Below are 24,817 nucleotides of genomic sequence, written 5' to 3' on the forward strand. Positions count from 1 at the left end.
AAGTCATTGACTAAGGCTGTTTTGGGGGAGAACATTACTGTTGTCCCATTGCATTCTATATCTGTTTCCTATTTAGTAAGGGATTGCAGAAGTTAGACGGGTCATCGCTGGCAGAAGTTCTTTTAGTGTGTTAAAGGTTTCTGTTAGCAGGTCCCAAGATAGAGCTAAAGCCAGGAATACTGGGTAAGTCAGTCGTGGATAAATTGCACTTTAATTTCAGCTAGTGTTCCTTTTAATCACTGTTCTTCAGATATTATAAAACAAAAAAGGTCACGCAAGCAACAACATGCTTTGAGGAACTCAGCTGTTCTGGGTTTTTTTAGATGAAAGTCCGTGATGTTTCAGCATTATGTGTTGATCTAGAGCCAAGATATGATTCATATTTTGCTGGTTTCGTTCACTTTAAATCATTCTGCCCCTGTATACAGTAATGTTTATGTAACGTGAAACACACTTGAGTATACTTGTTACATCTAGTCTGCAATGCAAAAATGTCAGTGGTATTAAGTGCATTATTAAAGTTTACCTTTAAAAAGTCTTTCATACTGTCATTAGTACAAGATTTACCTCTGTATCATATATTAATAGAGCTTGCCTGGAGCAGTTAACTTTTGAACTGTGTAACAGTACCATTTACAGACTTGGAGATATTACTAAATATGGTAAATGAAGGGGAGGGCTCCTCAGGAGGGAGGAGTGTCAGGTTAGCAACTCCCTGCCTTGCAACGGGAGTCTCAAACTCTTAGAGAAATGTTAATTCGCTTTCATTCACATCTGACCTAAACAGGCTTAAAGAATTTCCTATTAGAAAGATTTATTTCTTTTTCAGAGACAGAAGTTTTACTTCACCATTATTTTCTCTTGCTTTCAGCAATTCTTAGAGCTGCTGGAAAGCATGACTTCCTCTTCTGTTGTTGATAAACCTCCGGTAAGACGGGTTGCAATCTTCGGGGGAACTCATGGGAATGAGTTATCAGGGGTGTTTTTGGTCAAGCACTGGCAAGAGAATGGAGCTGAGATTCAAAGAACAGGAATGGAAGTGAAGCCATTTCTTACCAACCCAAGAGCTGTGAAGAAGTGTACCAGATACATTGACTGTGATCTGAACCGTGTTTTTGACTCTGATAATCTTGGGTAAGAGTAGTTGTACTTTCTGTTGTTTTACTTCCCTGTTTTTAAAAAATGTAAGGAGCTCCCTTCCCAGATTAAAACGCTAACACAAGTTCCACTACTATTTTAACTGTGCAGCCACATAACTGAAATTACTGACCTTTAACCCAAAAAGAAAAATTGTGGGAGTGTTAACAGATTAATCTCAAAACTGTAGTTAGTAAAATGAGTCTCGAACCAATATATAATCCTAAAAAAGGAATTTAATATTAATATTAGATTAGCTATATTTGTATAAACTTAAGTACTGATGTTCTGAGTTGCGAAGTCAGCATTTTTTATGCCTTGCGCAATTCTGCTTTGGAGCTCTTCTGAAGGCAATTATACTTGCAGGAAGGTAGCAGATAAAAGCAGTTTAAAGGTAGTATCGGAAAGAATAGCATACAAATCAGGAAAGTGTATTAATTTTAGTTATATACAGTAAAAAGATGAAAACTTGAAATCAGCTAAGGTAGAAATAACGTGTTCTATGGCAAAATGATAGTCAAAAAGTCTTAATAATTTAACTCATTATTATAGATTGTATTTCTTCTAAAATTACTGTGAGCTAGTACTTTATTTTACATTTTCAATAGGATGTTATGTTTCTCTGCTTTTGAGACACCTATTGCAGAGGCGTACTTTGCTGTACAAACATTCTTAGGCTTGGTGTAGTTGCATGCTAAACAGGCAGTTACGCTTCGGAAAGGACATAATGGTAAAGGTGAACATCACTGAGAGAAATATGTATCACATAGATTTTATAAGCAGGGTTATTTTTACCCCTATCTTTTCATCTGGCTTTTCACCTTAGAATTTTGTTCTTTATTATTATATATAAGATAAACGGACTTTTAAACACGTAAGTGTTGAGGCCATTCTTTTTAATTACCTACTTAGGACAAACGTATTTTTAAAAAAGCAGGTTGGTTTGTTTTCAGCTGCTTTGAACATAGAACGCTTAAAAAAGAACAGATTAATACCCTGAAGGTTGTTTTAATTTTTTAACTATATTCCTCAGTAAATCCTATTAAATTGCTCAGGCCTATTACAGCACTACTGCCTGTTTGGAACACGTTCACTTGATCCCTTTACTTGTAGACCTTTCAAGATTACAAATGATTTTATGAAGCAAGAAGGAGGAGAGTGAAATCCTGATAATACTGAGAGTAATGGTGGGAGTCCCATTGGCTCAAGAAATTTAACAGCCTTATGTGAAGAGCTTGGCAACTTTTTCTAATCCTTAAATACCCATGCAGTTAGTAAGGCGTTTTGTTAGTATTTAGCAAAACTTCCTTTATGCAACTTACTGCTAATATTTCTTAAAATATTACAAAGCTTGAGCTGTACCACAAAGAAAACTCTATATTGTACTTGGGTAGTATCCAAGTTGTTGAACATCAGTTTCCTATAGAGCCCTTATACAGACAGGAAGCAGATCTCAGGCCTTTCCTTAGGCCAAGACCAGATTTTTTTAAAAGGGTAGTACAGACCTGGTCACCTGGGATTATAAGTATTAAAACTTTAGAAACACAGATTTGGGATTAAAAGTATTAAAACTTTAGAAATACAGATTCGAGGTAGCAAAATCTATGAGCTTTGAGGGTCAGGAGGGCTCAAACCAATAGACTGTGAAAGTCTGATCAGAATAGGAGAAGACAAGAAATAAAACAAGTTACAAAAGCCCTTGTGAGTGATGTCCAAGGTTAAAGGGTATCTACATACCATCTTTGGCAGGAAGTAGATCCAGTCTTGGAAGTGGTTTAAATTGTGGATAAATATTGAATTAGTTTTTGGCATGGGGGAAATCCTGGGATGTAAAGAAATAAAAGTGAAATAAATAGTCTCCAGCTAAAATCAGATAAAAAAATTCTTACTACCCTTCTACATAAGATACAGAATAATAAGAGCTGTTTAACAACCATACATGCTTTTTCCAGGCACAGATTTGTCAGGTTTTAACAGTTTGGTAATTAAATAGGTGATTTCAACTCCAGTCAGTTATGGAATTAAAGTAAAAAGAAAAGGGTATACGTATTTTGTTGACTGTAAAGCCGTGGAATGAGTTTACTAATTTCTTTGTACTGATATTAACAGCAGGACAGTGGTGGAAGATATTCCATATGAAGTGAGAAGGGCTCAGGAAATCAATCATATATTTGGTCCAAAAGGTAGTGATGATGCGTATGACCTTATTTTTGACCTTCACAACACCACTTCTAACATGGGTGGTACCCTTATTCTTGAAAACTCCAGGGATGACTTTACAATTCAAATGTTTCATTATATCAAGGTAAAATTAATTTAAATGAACTATTAAAATAGATTATTAGTTGTAATGTTGTATTACTATATATTACTTTGTAGTTTCTTTAAATATACTTTTTATCCTGCAAAAAATAGTTAATTATTCATAGGGTGGGTTTTTTTAAATCAGAGATGATTAATAATTTGATTATAATATTAGGTAATTCAGATTTAACTCATAATATTCATGTATTAAAATGAGTGTTAGTAAGACTGATGGGCAAAGAGGAATGCTTAGAATAACATCTATGAAAATGAATGTAATTTAATCTGCTTTCTCCCAGATACGTCAGGAACTTGGATAGATTTGGGTCACACATGCTAAATAATGTAACATTAATTTTATGAAATAAAGACACGTAAAAACTAATGGAACTAGGTAATGACAAACATTCCCTTCCTCAGTATTTATAGGAGTAGAGAGATGTCTCTAAATGTCATTTGATGCTGCTGTTCCGTTCCTAAAGCTGATAAGTAGCGGTGAGCGAGCGAGTTAGCAGCAGTGCCGGCTTAAGCGTGATCTGGCTGAAGTACTAGTGACCTAGACCATGACGATGAAATCAAGGTTAGGCCAGTAGCCTGGGATTTAAAATGTTTTTTTCCGTAGAAACAAGGTCTGTTTTAAACTTGGAGGTTTTTTCTGATTATATGTATCCCATTTAAATGTTTATAAATTATTTGAAAATATAGAAAGCTTATGACTGAAATTGCGTGGAGAGGAATGGTAGGCAATCATCAGAAAAGAGGCCAGAAAGAGGTTTCTATGTTAAAAAAAAAAAGTTAAAATAAGGGTTAATTTGCAATCTATATCCCCATAAGAGAATCCAACACAAAAAGTACTTGAAGTCTGCTTTAAGGTATTTTGATTCTAGGTTTTGAAACTCTGACAAATAGATTTTTCTCCTTGTTAGCTCTTAAAGACTAGAACTGTCTTCAGTTATATTAGGAGACAGCAAAGTTCAGTGGAGCGTGCCTGGCATGAGTTAAGGGAAAGGAGAGCAACAAATACAGCTTTGTGTGCTTTCTAAAGATGTCCTACTTCTCTGAGGGCCATGAAATAAGGACAACACATTGAAAATGTTGTGTAAATCACTTCTGCATCAGTAATCTTTTGTGGCACAACATTCTGAAATATTTGCATAACAAAGCAATTTTTTGACAATCTCCACAGAACGCTTTGGCTCCAGAACGCTGTCCTGTTTTGCTGATTGAACATCCTAGCTTGAAATATGCAACAACTCGATCTGTAGCAAAACATCCTGTTGGTAAATATAAAAAATTTAAGACTATATGAACTCATCATAAATGATTTTAAAATATGCCTGTTTCTCAATGTATTAATTTCTTAGAGTGCTCTGATCCCCAACAGTCATTTGTATGACAATATATTTACCAAATCAAATGTATACTATTATATCTTCTTCAGAGTTCTGATTTATATTTGGTTTACAAAATACAGAAGCCAGATGGAAATTCTTAAACTCAGTTAACCCACTGTTTGCAGAAAATATTTATAATACATGAGGATAAGGAAGGAGCAACAGCTTCAGAAAAGAAACATTTACATCCTCTAAAAAAGCCTTGGCTGAAAGGCTGGTTGCTAGCCAAGAAAGGGAAACGAGGGGATAAAGGAAGGGGGAAAGGATGCTCTGCACACAGGTCCAGAACTTCCTGATTTATGGAATCAAAACCATAGCCATAGGAAAAACATGAGTTTGCTTTTCATATTAAACAATGAGTTCTGTAAAACGCAGCATGGAAAGATAAGTTGAGGAAAAGAATAAGGCAAATAAATTTACATAGTTTGTCTTTTTTCGCTTGCCCTGGTAGCACACTCAGAAATGTACACGTGGTTCTTTAAACTGATCCTGACTGGTGAGCTAAATTTTCTGCTTGCCTTTAAAAACCACATAAACTCTGTACTTTACAGTTCCTCTTCAACATGAAATACAGACCCAATCAGACATCTATTTTCTGTGTAACCTAGCATATGGTATATTTCAGCTCTACTGATAATCTCCCTCATCTGCACACAGGTGTGGAGGTGGGTCCCCAGCCACAAGGTGTTGTTAGAGCTGATATTTTGGACAAAATGAGGAAGATTGTCAAACACGGCCTTGATTTTGTGCAACTTTTTAATGAAGGTAAAGTAAGTAATGAGGGGATAGAGCCTCCTGTGTCATGTCAGTGGACTCTTTCAGGAGAACATTTTGCAGATAAAGAGGCAAAAGGGGCGGGGGCAAAGGATTATTCTCTACACCACCTAAGTGTGGCATCCGGAAGTCAGAATTCCCGTGTAGCTCTAGGAATTTTTCCTCTTTCTGAAGATTCAGTAAGTATACTTGATCTTAATCTTGTAGGTGTTTGATAATCTGAAATACAAAAATTCTGGAGCTAGACATTTTTCTGCGGTATGAGCTAATCACTAATGTGTTAGCTTTGATGAGGTATAACCTCATGACTTAAACTATTCTAAAGAGAATAAATAATGCATTGTTCTTTCCAAGAACCAGTTGTTCATTCTGACATTAAATTACATTTATTCTTTCTAGGAAAGGAGTTTCCACCGTGTACAATTGAGGTTTTTAAAATAATGGAGAAAATAGATTATCCCAGGAATAAGAATGACGAAGTTATTGCTATTATTCACCCTAAACTGCAGGTAAATTCTAAAAGAGTTTCCATTTGTGACATATTATATCTATTCCTGTCTTGCTTCTGCTGCATTGTAGTATCTTATAATACTGAATATCTAAAATTACAATATTGCCCATAGGCTTACTGAATACTTTAGACCTTGCCGATGGTAAGGTCTGTCACTAAGGTCAAACCGTATTTCAGTAACCGACTTGGGAATCAATGTATCTAACATCCCTTTTAAACCTAAAGCTGGAAAGCAAAAGGCAGTAGGATAGCTTATATTCAAAAATATAAATCTATTTTTGCACTCTAAACGAGGGTCTATTTTTAATCAATTGTGAGCACATGCAGTTTCCCTTTAGTTCACCTTTACCAGTGAGCTCTATACAAGACTGAAAATGGGGGCCAGAAGCCTGAAATTACATACTGGAGACTAAATGAATCCTTTTAAAAGCTTTTGCCATAAGCCAGAGAGAATATAATTATTGAGCATAAACTCAGAAAACACATGAAATATACAAAACCTTGAGAATAAATATATTCTATTTATTTTCTTTCTCAAAGGATCAAGACTGGCAGCCACTGAACAATGGCGATCCTCTATTTTTGACTCTTGATGGAGAAGTAATTGCATATAAAGGGGACTGTACAGTCTATCCAACATTTATTAACGAAGCTGCATATTATGAAAAGAAACAAGCTTTTGTAAAAACAGTAAAAATGAAACTCAACGCAAAACACATCAGATCCTCAGCCTTAGACTGAACACTTTGTAAAAGCTTTTCAATGTGAAAAGTACATTTCTTCACTGTGAAATCCAGTGTCATTCAGTAGTAATGGAATAAATGCATAAATGTAGAATCTAATTTTAAATTCTAATTTAATTAACATTGCTAAGCACTTTTAAGATGAAACATACTGTCATAATGCTAATTATGACTGTTTACTTGTTCTAATACATTACTACAGATGCGAAGAATAAATACTATTTTTATAAAGTTAGTTCACACTACATAAAATGATTAAACAATGTGCCACATGGCGGTTAGTGGCCATAAAAGTTATATCGAGTGACATATAGAAAGCTGCTCATCCACAAAACTACATTATATAAAAAAAATACAGCATTTCTGATTTATAACCTCACATCTCCAATAACTTAAACAGTTAAAATGAGGTGATCCTTGAAACTGATTCCTCAGATGAGCATGCAAAAGGAGAGACAAAGGAGAAGCTAGGGAGAGAGAAACAGAGTGAGGGTATGTATCTTAAAGTTATTTTATATTATCTGCATTTATGACTAACCCCTACTGTGCGCTCAAGTGGGAGCCTTAGGGTTTGTTCAGTTTTTATTTTATATCTTTCTAAGTACAAAAAGAAAACTTTATGACTTCTGAGAAAAAATAAAGTTCTTAAGTATTACAAGTTTAATCCCAGCTGTTCCCAATTTAGCTTTAACTTAAAGATAAAAAGGTTGAATTTAGAAAGTATCTCGTAGTCGAAAACATACTGGAGCAGTATTCAAATTCAGGAAAAACACTGCTTATACCATGGAAACTTCTGAAGAAAGTTTCTGTTGCAACTGAAACAAGGTTATAGCTTTCTAACTCTCTAGGTGTATCCAGCTGCTGCTTGTAACATTTTGCAGTTAAAGTTTTCATCAGCTGTTGTACCCCCAAAAGTTTTCAGTGAAGAAGGCACATTTATTTAATTACTCAGGTTTTGAAGAAGAGCAATGCACAAACCATACCTGAGTATTTCAGGATGGAAATTAAGAAGAATTCCATATGGGGACACTTCTCAGAATTTGGAGACTGACTTGTTCTGTAGTTGGAGAGAGAAAGCCTGCCATAGGAGCTGAAAAAGAAAAGAAAATGGAGATGTAATTTTCTGAAGCTTTTTAACATATTTGGTAATAATTGAGGATAGAGAAAACAAAGAACTTTGCATAAGGATACAATAATTAGCTATTTAATGAAAGATTCCTTGTTTCGATAACCCCCAAATTACATACTTTGAAGTGTGATGTCTTCCTTATTTACTACTAAGCCAAAAGCCTTTTTTTCCTTCCTTTGTGTAACTCCTACAGCATTAAAATAAAAACACAAGACGTTTATTGAATTACAAGTTTTATTTCTTTAATTTAAATAAGACATTGTATAAAAAGTACAGTATTATGTGCTCTAGTCATTATTCATAATGTTCTTAAGAACCTTAAGACAGGAGACAATACATGTGATCTCTCTGCACTTTCTCAGCAAAGAACTTTTAGAAGCAGCCTCCTGGCTTCTTCCTCCTTTTAATCATTGAGTTTTGTACCCGGACACTGGCACAGCACATTCCTTACATTTTTTTGTGCCTTCCCTGTTTCATGGCTACACCTACAGCGTGAGCTCAGTACAGGGTGGAGATACCTACCCCCAGCAGCACCGAGTACAGCGCACGCTGGTTTATTCTGGTTCCTGAGCATACGTGAAGAGGTATTTTTATTTTTGTACAAAAACTGGCACTCAGAAGAATCCAAACAGAACTGCATAGTCCTAAGGCAACATTCTCTGTTGGCAGTTTCAGTGTAAAATTAACCAGCAAATATGAAAGATTCCAAGCCCACAGGAATTTTTCTTCTCCTACTCACATACCCTGCTAAGACGCCAAACGACGCTCAGATATTACACTGGTGTCCTGACACTCGTAAATGTCTTTCTGCTCAAACTCCTGTGCCCTGTGAAAACCTCACTGAAGATTTCAATTTGATCCTGGCTGCACGTGGTAGGAAACGCAGGGAACGGCACCCCTAGGAGAGCAGTTGGGTAGTGAGAACCGTGTTCACCATCCCTGCGAGGAGCTCGGCACCACCCTTTCCGCTGGAGAGTTCCCTCAGGCTCTCTTCTGCGTTAAGAAAGTCTTTTGGATCGTTTTGCCCACAGCAGGCTTGGCTGTAAGAATCCAGTGCAATTCATATTATCATTCAAATGCAGGACAGAATTCACCTGAGTCTTTCCTAAACAGCACCTTTAAAACAGGTACCAAATGAACATATATGATGAAAAAACATGACACTGAAGGTACATGATGTATTAACTGAAATTTAAAAGTACATGGATTTTTTTTTTTAATACATATACACATAAAATAGAAAACTAAAAATCTAATTCATAGTACTAGGTCATCACAGGTAGGGATGTAAAAAGTGCTACAGAAATGCATTACATCGTCCTCCGAACAATAATTAAAAGAGCCGCAATTATATTGTATTTAACTTATTTTGTTCATTTTGGGAAGAAATACTGACATCTTATGTACTTAAAGTGGTTGAATACAGAAATTAATTTACTTTTAAACCAGAAGAACTTTCAATGTGCTAACTTATACAGCAAGACGCAACAATGTGGAAAAGCCAAGACATTGCAGCTGGAACAAACTCGGAATATTCTCCATCACGAATTATATTTCTGCCCTGTTATTTTACGGGAAGGCACATAGACATAATAATAAATAAAAAGCAGTAAACACCCATGCAGTTCCCTAGGGATTGCACACAGGAAAACAGATCAGGCAAAGCTAACGAGAGCTGGAGAGGCTTTCTCCAGCTTGCGGGAACAAGCCTCCGATAACACTGACAGTCAATATGAAAGCTTCAAATGTATCCAGAACATTGTTATTTCACAATAACCTACTTCATTTAGCAGTCTTCAGAATTGAAATGCCTTTTTCCATGACAAGAAGTTAACTTCTTTCAGCGTACAAAATATTTCTCAGGAGTTAGACATGTCAAAGGACAGTGGATTGGGATCACGATGATCTTAATTTTCCACAAAAGGAAGAAATAGCTCACATTTGACCTTTTTTATCCAGTAAACAGTCTAGAGCCAAGTTAGAGTAACATCACACAAACTTGGACAGCAGCGGTTTTCAAGAGGCTCAAAACTGAACCAGTGAAACAGTCCATTTCAGTTTAGCTGAGCTGCCCTGATTAAATGGGTTAAAGTCATCAGACCATGTCACTGAAAGTTTGTGTTGCAGCTGGTTCCAGCTGTCCAAAATATCAGCAAAGCTTTCAGCATCCACTGTTGATGCTTTTAACCTTCCGAACAAGCACATATCAAACTTAGCACAGCTAAACAGAGGTTTCGGGCAAATCATCCGTTTCTTCAAACGTGTTCAGGGTGTTTTTGCTATTAGTTCTTGAATTATCTTGAACTTTGCTTGGATCTGCAAAGAAATGCATTGTAAACAACATGGGATATGGTAGAAACTGTATTTGCAAGATCAAAGTTTTGCACATCTATTTTTTGTTAAAAGCAGGCCTGTATTTAAACAGCACCTTGTCAGTTTACTACCATATCGTACACAGAATTTCTTCTGTCTGCCCTTTTTCCTTATTACCGAGCTGATTCTCCCAGGCAATAAAAATGCTAATTGACTCAAGAACAACGTTCAGAACGAGTGTCTCAGGTCCTCACTTGCCCCTGTCCCTAACTTGGATGTCTGCTGCCAGGAGGACACCTGACACCTCAAAGTCAGGGCATTGCTCTGTTACATTTCCAACACTGTCAGCAGGTGGCTATCTTGAATTTCCTGGTCAACATTCACAAGGGACAATTTGTCATCTGATACGTATTAACCGCAAAACATAAACATGAACATTCTAGGGTTAAAACAGCGAGACTGTAGTATTGTCAGGGAGAATTGGTCCAAAATAATATTTTCTATCTATTAAAAAGCTCTCTGGCCTTACATCATTCAAATGCCATAACAGAATGTAGAACTTAAACCAAGTGTAACTGCTTAGCGAAAAATAAACCCACCATGTTTTGGCTCCAAGGTGCCAACAATGAGAGGTTTTAATCAACTGTTTCTTCAAATCTTTAAAAATAATTTAACACCCCTACCATATCAGCCAGTGAAGTGTGGTTGAATATCTCGATTACGAGAGTTTATATTTTAAAACTATATGAAAACATTTCTAAGAAAAAAAAAAATTTTCACAAATACAGTGTAAAATTCTGCAGTACCTGTTGGCCCTGGATCTTCATTAATAAATGAAACATGTGTTTTCCACTCAGTCCATTTCACTTCATTAATCCTGTTTATTTTGTACATAAGATGGGTTATTAACATGCATCACCTCCCAGCTACAAGGCTGCACTTCCCCTTTTATTGCTTTATTCCTTCTTGGGCTTGTCAGACTTTACCACCAGCCCCTGGTTTGCAGGTATGAAAAGGCTGAATGGCCTTTGCACTCTTATGTGCTCTATGAAGATAAGTACCAAGATTGCTTTATATTTTCACATATTATGAGTAGAGTCTTGAAACTCACCTAAAGTATTTAAGTACTTTTTCATAAAACAGCAGAGTAATATATGCTTTAATAAATATTCTTTGATAATTAGCTAAATCAATTAGCAGTTTAAATATTATTACTTTTAAGCTAACGTTCAAAGGAGATTGAGAAAGTGACATTTACTGCAAGCAGATTTGATACTTGTACATGGAAAACATATGAAGAAATCTCTTTTCTTACCAAAAAAGTCTACATTAAAAAAAGAGAAAAACTATAGGTTTTTTTAAACAATTGATCACAACTGAAAAAAAAATAAATTGATTTTTGCACATTTTAAGGAGGCTTTTGAGGAGAAATAACCTTGAAGAAACATAGAGAGCAGAACTGATAGCACAGTATTCTAGTTTTGCTTTACCTTAAACACACCCTGGTGTCATTTTCAGCAACTTTACACCGTTCTCCCAGTTGGAATTTTTTCCTCAAACATTTTGGTAAGAATTTTTCAAATTCCAAAATGGTTCTGGCTCTCTGTTAGCAAAGAGTAACACAAGTACGGTTAATCATATTCAAGATTGTCATTTCCTAGCACACAGTTTGCAGGCTCCACAGGTCATTAAAACATGTCAATCCTCCATCCACCATCCAGAACCAACACTGATTCCAACAGCACTAAATAACATCGCATGCATAGATATTTTATATATACATATAAAAATAATTGAAATAATGTTAGTATTAATTATTACAATACCCTAATACTAGCATGACTTATTTCCATTATTTGTACACATACACAAATGGGGATTATCATTGTTAATACCTCACCCGTTCTGTCAGCACGGTAAGTTACCGTACGGACAGCTCAAAAGATTTTAGCCAACGCATCTACGCTTCACTGAGCAAACTAACTCACAGACCAACCTGGAGTTTCCAGATGTGCTCGCTCTCTTTAGAAATGTCTTCCACCGTTTCTCCCATTAATGCAATCAGCATGTTCAAGAGGAGAACAAAAGTCAACACAACAAAAGTTATGAGGAGCAGAAGAAATAGCACAGGATACTTTGAATTTTGCTGGATCTCCAGATCACCCAGTCCTAGGGTGAGCTTAAAGAGATCCATCAGGACAGGTCCCAGACTGCTGTTGGAATGGCATTCGCTGCCCTCTTGGCACGTTTCAATCAACGCAGCAAGAGCTGAGAAGAAAGCACGAGAAAAATTTAATCACTCTAATGCTTTATATATACATGGCATTTTACCCCAAAGGATTCAAAAAGCGCTGCATAGCGAAGAGCTAGAGCTGCCCAGCAATAGATACAGCAGCTACAGGACAGATTGCCAGGAAGGAGAAAGAGCCCACGTCCAAATGAAATTGCAGACAACCAAGAGTCAAATTGACTTATCTGTTCAGATAGTCTCTAGACAGTTTAAATCTCTAAACTTGGATTTTTAATATCCAGCAGAAACCCCAGCATGAGCTCTCATCATGACAACAGGGTTCTTATTCATAACAATGCCAAAATTTTTACTCACACAGAGCATCAGTGCTTTTCTCCAGTAATATTTACCTACGCCAAATCCCAGCAAAAACACGATATAGACAACTAAAAATTTTATCACATCTTGCAGGATGACCTAAAAATTAAATTAAATATTTATCAGAAATGAAAATTGAGAACTAGTTTTATACGTATGATTTCTGCAGGGATACAGGTGTGGTAGAACTAAAGTATCAGATTGCTTTCGTTAAGCAAACTGGTTGTAGTTTTGGTGAGAAACCCAGAGAAGAAGATTTAGGTCTCATTTTTTTATCTCATGACTGAAAGCTTAGTGTGTTGTCCAAGGGTGACTAACTCTGTACAATCCAGGCATCACAGCATACGATGCAATTAAATAGTAGAACTACATTAGCTGAAAACCCCACAAGTTATTTACATATTTCACATAATGAAATGTTCATTTTGAGGTACAGACTAGTGTCTGCCCTTGAAGTTAAACAGCGTATTCAGCTGAAATAATATGCATGAACTTAAAATGAGAAATTTCCATATAAATTTTAAAATTCGTCTAAATTGCTGAACATGCTTGACTGAGATTATATCGTAACAAGTAAGCAAGGTAAGAAGGCAGGTAAAACAAAAGAAAACAAACTTGCCTTTTGAATCATAACACTGTAAATGCCCATGGACTGGAAACCTCTGGTGAAATAGAGCATATTAGCCCATCCTAGGGCCATTGCCAAAACAAGACACACAAGGTGTTCTTTGTAGGAAAACAAGTACAAAAAGACAGAGAAGATCACAAGCAAAGCTTGTATAAAACTGTTAAAAAACAAACACATGTATGTAAAAGGGAAATTACTAGCACACAACCAACAACATAATGGAAAAATACGAGAACAAGAATTCTTCGCTTCTTACACTGCAATTCTAATTTCACATTATGTTCTCCTCTATGAACGTTACTATTACAATTTAACAATAAAATAGACGATTGCAGGTAGCATATTAACCTATTAGGATTATATTTATTAAAGCTTACTTTAAAGTGAACTATTCTCCCCAAAATAGCTGGTCAGTCCAGATTTTGCTAACATTAAGAATTCTTCAGAGTATCTTTGAAGCCATTTTATTCAAGTTTTAGCTTAATCAATTGCTCCATTCATCACAGATTTTCCGTGAACAAGGAAGACTCTAGTGGAAGGTGGGACATGCTGAGACAAAATGTAGACCAGAATCTCAGCAGCACAAGACTGGTATCAGGATGGTGGTGGGAGGAGGAAGAACCATAGAGTTACGCCACCTCTCTTTTTATTGATCCTACAATCATATGCTAGAAACAAGAGGGAACCATCTGTGCTTCATCTAGGCCGGCTGATGGGACACTCCCACCTAAACCAGCGTCGTGCTATTTTTCTTTCCTGAAGGAGTTAAGGTTTCTAAAACACATTTCATTCTATACAGCTCTAAAGAGGTAACAGCATCAGGAGAAGCTAAAGACAGTGCTGTACTTCAGAAAATAATTGGTCTGTACGCATCAACCCCCAGTATTGTTACTGGTTTTGCAACCATTAGTGTGCATTACAGAAAAGCTGCGTGTAATATTACAACCACCCCCTTTAAAACTCAATAATCTAGAGAAAAAGCGAGTATCTCTGTGGCCCTGAGATAGACAAGCATTTTATATATAGTGTAACATACACGCACGACAGACTTACAATGCAAAGTGGAACCACGCGTCAGAGAGAATTGACTGCAGGTCTGAGGGCCGAAGCAGAAAGATGGCTACGCTCTACGTAGACAGAGATATAAAATACAGAGACAGTGGTAAGAGAAAACAGGCCTCAAAGTTGATTTTTCAAAATAATTTAATTGAAGTTGGTCTTCTAAAAAAAGAAAAAAAGATATCAGTCTACTGGTAAAACACAACTTCTAGAATTAAGAATCTTTTTATGTGGTCATAACTTCAGGAGTTTAAATTTCTATCATCTCTGGCACAATCTAACAGTTAGTTACTGATTTTAATTACTTATACTATATGGTAAAAATTATACTTTTTTTTAACCCCATTAAAAGTTCTAATGCAACAGCATCCTTAAAACCAGTAATTTGAAAACATTGATCTTATATAAATATAAAAAACTGATTCTTCAGAACTTCAAAGGAAAAACCCTCATATCTGTTTCACAGAGCGATAAAGTTACATTCACATACATACTCCCTGTCATTCTGAGTAAGTTACGTGTTGTGCCGAAGACCTTCAGACACTACATATATAAAGATAACCCAAATGTATTGCAAGGCCATCATCAGCACATTCATAAAGCTAGGGAAGTTCTTTACCTATTTTGTTATGTATTTGTTATTAAAAAGTCTTACCTCTTTTATGGCTAAAAATATTGCTCCCAACATAACCAGCAACTGTCCCGATAACTGCAGCCACCCCACACCACGTGTCAGAGCGAGCGGATAAGGTGGAGCCTGCAAGACACATCCAGAGTGAAAGACTGAGTTGCACACCCCAAGGGTAAAAGGTAACAGGAAGCCTCACGTACGTTGGGAGCTCTCTGGGTACCCAATTTCTTCCCTTTCCCTGACCGTTTTCTTCAAGGTGGATTTACAGAATCAGCCGTCTAACATGTATAAGAAAGAAACTTCTGGCATTTCGATTAAAAGAAAAAACAAAACCTCTCCAGACAGTTTTAGAAATCCAACTGGTTTTGTATGATGTATTTATATTTTGGGTCACTTCCACAAAATTCAAACCTCCTTTATTGCTGCTGCTCTTCCTTCCAGATATAAAGACCTGATGTGGGAGAACCTGGTCTCACTACAACCAGATATTCTCACACCTGGGTTTGGTTTAGCATTTTACGTACAATTCAGGAAATACTACTGCATTTTAAATCAGTAAAATTTGCTGAGGTTAAGCTGCCATACTCACTTCATTTTCATTAGGCCTGTGGTAGGAAACTAACGTTAATGTTACATTGTATAGAAAATAAAACCAGCATGACATAAAAAACATGTGTCTTGCAAACTTCTTCCATTTCATTCGCAGGAGTGAATTCAGAGGCTCCAGAGTCAGCATTTCATGACGGTTCTGTAGAAAACAAACAGACAAAAAGAATATAAGACTTGATCTCGATACAAAACTGAGAACCAAAAATTAGTTTACTCTTTCACAAGTAATTCAGTCAAATGTATAGCCTAAACACATCTGAAATGAGTGTACTGCTAGGAAAAAAAAAAATCATAGAAATAGGTAACTTACACCAATATTTGTATTATACACAATAATTTCCAACACTGAATTGTCGGCAGTGGTATCTAGTTCTGTCAGATCATAAAGAGAAGATTGAACAGGACCGTAAGCCCAGTCTGTGAATTTTCTTGACAGGCTCCTGTTAGGCTTATCTCTTATCTCTCTGCTCAGGATGTATTTCAGAATCTAAAATATTAAACAGAATCATTTGTAAGCAAAAGGGTACTTTACGGGAAAGGAAAAAGCACACGTGCATAATTGCCAAAGCCCCTACCTTGTAACTATTACATTTTCTACACTAGTGCAATTCAGTGGATTTGTAACTCTGTTATTCAGTAAGTGATGTCAGAGATGACAGACCTCTAGGAAATAAAGAATTGATCATGGCTCTGGATTTTCCATCAGAGACATTTTTCTAAAGAATGAAAGCACACTTTTCCATGCATTCATATTTACATCTTCCCTTAACTGATTACTTTCTAAATTATCCCATGGTCAAGTGTATGCCACAATACAGTTTGAGACCCAAATTCTACAGCAGCATAACAGAGCAGTTCTAGGGAGTTTTCTGAAATTATTCAAAGACTGTATATTGCATAAGTGTAGTACTGTAATAAATTTCTGAGTTTCTGTACGACAGAGGAGTTGGCAAGGCTGCTTTGAAGAGCATGTGTATTTTGTACAGAGTAGGACTGTTAAAGGGAAACCTTGAAGGGTAGAAAAAACATTGCAATAGAAATACTTGCTCGTATTTTGAACAAAATCAGCCCACCAAATACGACCGATCCGTACTAGAGCATAACCAGTGTGGAAAACGACATGTCAGAACACTAATGGCTGAGTATGTAGTTGGCCTTGACTCTTCCTCCATACTTATTTCTCTTAGATGCTCCTGAAATAATACCCACCTCTAATTTCCCAGTTTTTGCAGCTAATTGTAGTGGTGTCAAACCCTCCTTGTTCTTCGTTGTTTCCAAATTTCTGTCTTTGCTTTTCAACAAAATCATGTCGTACATTCTGATTACAAAGTCATTCTGGGTTTTGAAGTCCTCTGCCACAGTAACTAATGCATGGAGGATATTGTTTCCTCTGGAATCCTGAGAAGTAATATTAGTCCTGGTATTGTCCATTAACAGTTGAATTATGTCGGGTTGATTGGTGCATGCAGCTAACGCCAGTGCAGTTTCACCTACAAAATTTTAAAATAAAACGTGTTCTTGGTTTTTACAAGCATTTAAATCATATTATAAAGAGAGAGTGACTCTGTTAAGCACCTTAATATATGAAAGTGTATTTACATATTGATTGTATTGATTTTAATTCTTGTTTTATAAAAGCTTAATTTGTATGAAAACATTATTTGGAGAAAATCTTCCAAATCAAATTTGTTACCTTTCATTTGCCATTCAGCATTTACAATTATTTCTGAGTGTTTAGAATATGTTGCATTCTGCCAAGTTACCAGAAGTACTGTGCTGGTTTTATATATGGTGATGGCAGTTTCCTAATACAAATTTGACTTCAGTAATGACGCTCACTTGCCTGTCTTCCATACTGTCTGAATTGTTCGGGTACTCCTTCCCAGCCTTTCCAGACAGGTCACATTGTCACTTACCAAAATAAAAGCCTTCGTGCTTATGTTTGGGATTAAAGAAGATACCCTGGGCATGAGCATTGACATCAGCTCCTTTTTCTATAAGGTTCTGAGTTATTTCATACTGTCTTCTTTCAATGGCAATATTTAGAGCTGTCTGGCCTGAAACAACAGATATGGGTATTTAGTGTTGCACCTGGTGAGCACATTATGAAACATTAACGATGTTTCACAGTGGATAGTACCAGTGATAACAAATAAAATTCAGTTTAGAAATTTAAACTATCATTAGAATGTTGGAAGAAAACATTACTTATGGGTGGCATATTTAACCATATACCTGAAACTGGTATCAGATGGCAATACCTTTATATGCCTCTTCTGTATATGCTGCATTGATAAATCTCTCCAAAATACCATTTTCTTCTGCAAAGGATAGTAGCATATTCACTATCTCATTTGTGTTCTCATTGATGTTCAGCAGAGCTTTCATCAGACAAGTTTTGCCAGTATCTGCAGCTGTGAATTTTTTCATCAGGTAATCTACAAGAGTGAATTCTGAGATTAGATCATAATTATTCACTGAAGTGGATGGAAAAAAAATCTAATATTTTGTTTATTACAGGTGGAACCTGAGGGATACATATGAATGTAAATTGCCTGCCAGACAGTTGCTCCACCCTATTCTCTTTATATTTGAGCTACACAGACTTGGTGAGACGACGCATTCAGAGGTGTGATACCAACTCCTAAGGTTGGCTTTTCTTTCAGACATCCTACTGCCATGGTAATGCCAGACAGACCCAGAACCTTTTCCTAACTTCTCTCCCTGTTCTGCCACGCTGCGGACATCACAGGCCCTGTCTGTACCGCACTTGGGACAGAGACAGTGGCTCTGAGTCTCGTGCTGCAGAAGGTGAGCTGAGGTACGGCTGTGGGAAGGCCACGCAGATGGACCCTCCGTGCATCATAAGCAGGAGACAAATACTCTCCAGGGTTGTCTTGGAGGCAGCAAGGAGGTACCTTGAGCTTTCATTTAGAAATAGGAAATGTGACATACAGTACATTGCAAACAAGCATCTGCAAATTCACAGGGAAGTAGCTGCTGCACAGAGACATTTTCCCAATCTTAGACCAGACCTGTAGTGCCAGAAGAGCTAACAGCCTGCCTTCAGGTAACTCCACAGCTTACCTGGCACGGTCATGTTTGTACACGCGTTGCATCGCTCCTTCAGCTCTGCCAGCAGATGTTGCAATTCTTCTATATTCCCCTCAGATACTGCCCGAAATATGTATCTTTTCAACTTCTTCCGGGCACTAGTGTGCTCACGTCCTTGTGATATGTTAGCACTGAGTTACAAGAAATAGAATGAATTTAGCGATTGAATTTATTGTGGTTTATTTTCTACTAGAAGGAAAAAGAACTACATTTACTGGCCCTGCTTCCACATACGTCTTGGCACAGATCTCAGACTGCTGCTGCACATTACTTATTTGCAGGTAAGTAGCTATTGAGAGGGTTTTTATAATAAAATTATACACTTTTAAAGTATTTTGGTTTGCTTTTTTTTCAGTTTGTCCATTCTTTTAAAACAAAGGCTAAGAAACACTGCTCTGCTGCTCTGATCTGTCCACAGCTTGCTGCCTACAGTGCCTGAAGTTACTTGATGCTGCACTCCAGATGCACCCATCCCACCCACAGCAGAAGATAATTTTTAATCTCGCACCTTCTTACACAACTTTCCTGATCATACATTATTCTGGAATGGGAATGATTTAATATTTCCGCCTACAATCAGAAATACTCCTAAATTCATGCCTAGTTGCACATATATGACCTTATTTCTAAAGCATGGCAGGCAACACAGGTAATATCTACCCTATCATAGGCTTAATCCATTGAAAACGCGCTAAGAAATATTTCACGTCTTCACTCACCAACAACTCTCTACATTAGGGCTGTATTCAGTCGCATCGTCCTGAAGAGACTGTGGGGAATCCATATCTTCCCCATTTCCAGATGCACTACAGAAAACAGAAAAGCCCAAGCGCTAAGTCAGGAAGGTATCGGAAGACATTTTGGCAAACTGCATGAAGAATCGGGCAATACTAGGAAGCATTATCTGCAGAAGAGCTGAAATTAATTTGACATCGTGCTTTTTAATTCTATTATTTTATCTCCCCCATGAATTTTAAAGAGAGTGATGAGACTGAAGAGACTCACGGGATTTTATTATATTTAAAAATCATTAGCAAAAGAACCTGTTTTCTGGTTTACTATGCTATTTCATTACAGATCCTGAAAATGTGGGAAGTTTTTTCATTTATTTTTTTAATGACCGCTGCTTTTTATGCATCATCTTAAAGGCTTGAAGCTTACATTCCTCCTTTTCACAAGATTAATTTGTCATCTGCCACAAAACAAGTGCTAAATCAGTACCAGTGCAGGGCTTGCAAGCACACAAGTGATTCACCTCAAGATTTACTACACAGTACACTGCAGGCAACTCCAGATCATTTTGCAACTAACTTGAATGGAAGCTTCAGCTGAAAGAAAGAGGACTGAACCCTAAATACCTATTTAGGTAATAAATACGGAGGATTTCAATGGCTTTGGTATTTTGTAATGGCTGTACATAACTTGCAGACATTCTGAAAAGCAGATCTGACTTTAAAATTAATTTGCTATAATTTTTCTTGTATTTTTGGTTTCTATAAAGTTCGGATTTAATGAACTACCTGAGGGTAATAACTTATGGAGCCTTAACTATTGGTTATTGACAAAACAGATGTATGGACAGCAATGTACGGATTCAGCAACGCAAGGGTTCAGCGCTGCTCTGCAGATATTCCCTTCCCTGTGAAATAAAGCTGGTAGCTCAGAGTCCATTCTTATTCAGTCCGTCACTTCTCTGCAGAAAACCGTGAGGAATCTGGTGACAAAGAGTACGTGTCTTGTGCAAGTCAGTCCCTGAGCGAGAGGGAAAGATTTGGATACCTTCCTCTGAAACCAAAATGAAACGGTCAGCTCCTTGCAAAAAGCTGACCAGAGCTCCACCAGTCACAAAAACATTTGGCCATTCTGGGCTTATGCTGCTTTTAATGCATATTTCCTTTATTCGTAATTATTGGCTGTTAGTATCCCACACATTTTTAAAAACTATCATTCTCCCCAGTCATAATTTTTCTCTATTCATTTAGCATAAATGGCTGCCTTTAAATATTTCAGACTCAGCATCTTCATGTTCTTTGATTGTTAATGACGTGTAGAGGGAGGATGGCAGCACACAGCTGGGAATAGGGTTTGCTAAATCGAGCTGCCTTCTTCACACTGTAGAAAACACACAAATGGGTGTGCGGAATTTGTCCTAACATATCGTAAAGAAGAGTACAAGATTAAAAAAAAATAAAAATACACACACCAAAAAATCCTGCAGTGATGTTAAATTTATTCAAAACTGAGGCCTGATTTATTCAGTGTAAATGACAGCAGTGAATATACTCAAAGATAAGTCATCTGGCAACAACTGACCTCCAAGAGAGTTCTGACTCTGGAGTCACCAAAATCTAAGAAAGGCCATGTGAAATTATAGCTCTGAAGTCTAAGGAGGAATAAGAAGCTGCTGAAAAGAAAATAGATATATTTGCTGTACGACTATTGCATATGCATCTATAACTTACCATGGACGAATGTTTGAATCCATTGGTTTTGAAAACACAGGGGGAGACGTATTATTTGGAGTTGCATTGCTTTCAAACCCATCAATCTCCAGAAAAAAGTGTGAACTGTTGAACACAGTGCATTTAAAAAAATATTAGTAAAAAAAAGCAAGCTCAATCATAAAATAAGCAAAGTACAAGCCTAGGACAAGGTTAGCAATTTATGTTTTCTGGCATTATACCTAGTGGGATGCTGGAACAGTCTTATCTACTTTCCCCTGGGGGGATCCCAACCTCCAACACTGTGCCCAGCACGTTCATGCTGGCAGATGGGCAAAAGATCCCAGGATATTTTTAGGACATGTGGCATCAGATCCTGACATGTCTAAGCAGCTACCCCAGCAACGTAAAAAATCCCCCTCGCATCTGATGTCTGTGCAAAGAGCTGAACGCAACACCAGACAGTTACTGACCAGCCACAAATGTGTGCACACACACACACACACACGCTTTTTAATCTACTGCATTCCAGTCCCTGTTTCTCCATCCAGGAGCCATCAAGATGGATCATTCTGAAGCCATCAGCAGTGATAATCATTAAGTCAGAAAGCTGGAAAGGTCACATGTTAAATGACATCAGACATTTCCACCATCCAGGACTGAATGTGTAATCTTGCCAGTCCACATATGACATTTAACTATTTCTTTTCCCTATAAATAACTGTTTACAGGGGAAAAAAATTAAATTTGAAACAACACAGGGAAGGGAACATGAGAGTAGGAAGATTTCACCTTTTAAAAGCCTGCAGAGTTGCGGTAAAATATCGATGGCTTGATATTACTCGATCTCATTAAAACATTGCTACATTTCACCAGAGACAGAGGAGTTTCAGTGATGAATGCAGCGACTCCCACATGACCTATTGTTCAGAAACTGCATCTTCCCCAAAGAATCACGTACATGAACGTACTTTAAAGTACTGGTGCTAAAATGCAGTGTATCATTAGGACAGTACTGAACAACGTGTTGATAACTGCAAAAATAACGTGATGATAGCTCACCTCATTTTTCCACTGGCTTGTGTTAATTCACTAGGGTAGTTGTTTAAATATACAACCTTTTTACATTTGACATGTGCTTGGTGAATATATTCTAAACAGGCAGCAAGTAAAATGCCACTTCTGGTTAGCAGGACAGTGGCCCTGAAATAACCCAGGCAGGAGGTGCTTTTCAGAGCACCAGAAAAGCCTGGGCAGAAACGGGGCCACTGCCATCACTTACGCCAGCTGCTGTAAATCCCTGTTGTTTCTCTGGGATCTAGGCTTGGCACAGAGACTAAGGAGGAGTAGAAAAAACATGGTTTCATCCTGCTTTTTTGCATTCCCAGACTATGAAGTGCAGGAGCTGCCCCAACAGGCAAACACCTGTTGGAGGCTACAGGGAAACTCCACAGAAGCAGAAGAGCCGAGCTCGAGGCTTTGCTGGACGATCTCGCCTGCCCTCGGCTCAGCACCAGGAGGGGACAGTGCGCTGCAGGCTGGTGTCACCAAGAGCAGCTCCTGCTCTCCCAACAGTGTGATCATGCTGAAGTTTTTGGCATCCAGTAGAGGCAGAGCAGCTATGAAGTGAACCCTGCTTTGGTGGCTGACGTACCTAACCTATCATGGCATGTGGGTTATCTGGGGATACCACAGGGGGAAAAAAAAACCAAATAAAAAAATTCCAACCCCCCCCCAGAAACCCCACCACACCACAACAAAAGTCATCATGCAAACAAATACCCAAGTGCTTACGTGGCCGTGGTACACACTGTCAGAAACGCTGCCCACAAACATAATGGGGCTCTGACAACACTGGCAGCACCCCTCCCAGCCTGCCTGTCAGTTCTCCTGTGCTTAATTATACACTGCGAGGCCACACAAATACCAGGACCTTCAAGAAGGGGAAGTTGTCTTTTGAGAAAGTGTGTATTGCCCGTACATTTTGTCAAGTGAGAAATGCCACCCGTGGAAGAGCACTAAGTGCTTGGTACCACAGTAGAAGGAAGCAGTTTGAAGCAACAGAAGCACAGAAACACGTAATTAAGAGAACACGTTAAACCTCCGCGTTCAAATTCACGTGATCTTCGTTCCTTACATTAGAGGAATGTTGGCGGTCACACCCCAGTCACTTGGTTGAGAGGTGTCAAAAACCCCAAGGTTACTGTTACTGATGCCGCAAAATTGAATGTGAGATACGAGCTTAAGTAACCGAGGGGCAGCGCTTGCCAGTATTTGTTGTAACTACGCGCTTTTCCATGGAATTGCCCATTTTTGAAGCACTGGGCGTCTTGTGAGCTCCCCCTTAGGCAACCAAAGAGCTTCTCCTCTGGAATCTAATGACAGAAATAGAAATTGGGCCACCCAGGCAGTGGGTCTCAAATAACTAATGACACCATTTCTGTGGAAAGTGATTGCTCTGATTATTAAGAATGATAAATGTCGGAACAGCCGCAATTGCATAGGCCTTCGGAGTTTCAAAAAAATTGCTGTAATAGCTAGTAATTAGCCAGAGAGCGAAGTTTATGAATGAAATTCATCCTCACTCTACAGTAACTTAGTTGACTTCAATAGCATAGTATCAGGGATGAATTATTGCTTTATTTCTCCATTCACATTAAATACAAACCCTTACTCAATTAATTCTCTAGGATAAATTATGAAAGTATTTTATAAAATAATGAATAAATCTTGTTAATCAGAATAACGAAAAATTGAGCGAATTCAGGTTTCTGCTTGTGATAAGATTTTTCTCACCTCTTGCTCTCTCAGCCCTCATTTTTCATTCACCTCTGCCTCTCCATTATCTGTCACATCACCATGTAAGGCTAAATTTAAATGTTCCCTTTTTCAGACCAGCATCTCTTACATTAAGCCCAGTGTACCCTACCAAGTGATTCCTTTAAAAAAAGAACAAAAAAAAACCAAAAAAACCCCACCCAAACCCAACTCTACCTTCTCCTATTGAAACACTGACCATCAAGTGGATGCAGAAAGCCCAGGTGATATGAGACAAACTTAAAACACTGGTGCATGAGGGGTTAAATATTTGTCACTTTAGGGTAAACCCATCATATGTCTCCCTGGCCAGGATACTCTTTCACTTCAAAACAGCATAAGCATGTGTGTTCTTGAAGGCACCTTGTGCTCATCAGATCTCTCTCATTCATACAGGCAGTGTGAATAAAGACATTAGTGATTTTTCAGTACAAACATCTACTAAAGGAGATAAAACAGGGAGTTGCAGTGGTTCTGACTGCGTTACAGTCCTACCTTTTCTTTGTGGGCGTGCTTTCAGTCGGCTTTCTCTCCTGGGGGGGAGTACCAGATGGATTTGTTTTCTTGCCCATTAGTGGAATAATTTCGGTGTTATCTTTAATCAT

General features: G+C 37.6%; 2 protein-coding genes across 2 annotated transcripts; one reads left to right on the plus strand and one right to left on the minus strand.

Moving 5' to 3' along the window:
- The first annotated feature begins 895 nt into the window (after positions 1-895).
- ASPA (aspartoacylase) lies at positions 896-6,934 on the plus strand. Its single transcript, XM_009877887.1, has 6 exons — positions 896-1,134; positions 3,247-3,442; positions 4,628-4,721; positions 5,493-5,600; positions 6,009-6,118; positions 6,661-6,934. Exons 1-6 carry the CDS (start codon positions 896-898, stop codon positions 6,859-6,861), a joined length of 948 nt encoding a protein of 315 aa, XP_009876189.1. The 3' UTR covers positions 6,862-6,934.
- Positions 6,935-10,213: 3,279 nt separating this feature from the next.
- TRPV3 (transient receptor potential cation channel, subfamily V, member 3) lies at positions 10,214-24,817 on the minus strand. The gene is made up of 17 exons (XM_009877898.1): positions 24,708-24,817; positions 21,417-21,521; positions 19,674-19,760; positions 18,928-19,085; positions 18,102-18,278; positions 17,757-17,897; positions 17,050-17,330; positions 16,151-16,327; positions 15,821-15,979; positions 15,256-15,357; positions 14,595-14,668; positions 13,533-13,698; positions 12,946-13,012; positions 12,302-12,573; positions 11,796-11,908; positions 11,112-11,182; positions 10,214-10,308 (listed from the first exon to the last, which is right to left on the minus strand). Exons 1-17 carry the CDS (start codon positions 24,815-24,817, stop codon positions 10,214-10,216), a joined length of 2,355 nt encoding a protein of 784 aa, XP_009876200.1.

Source organism: Apaloderma vittatum, unplaced genomic scaffold (genome assembly GCF_000703405.1).
Source record: "Apaloderma vittatum isolate BGI_N311 unplaced genomic scaffold, ASM70340v1 scaffold19330, whole genome shotgun sequence".
In the NCBI taxonomy this organism is placed as follows: domain Eukaryota; kingdom Metazoa; phylum Chordata; class Aves; order Trogoniformes; family Trogonidae; genus Apaloderma; species Apaloderma vittatum.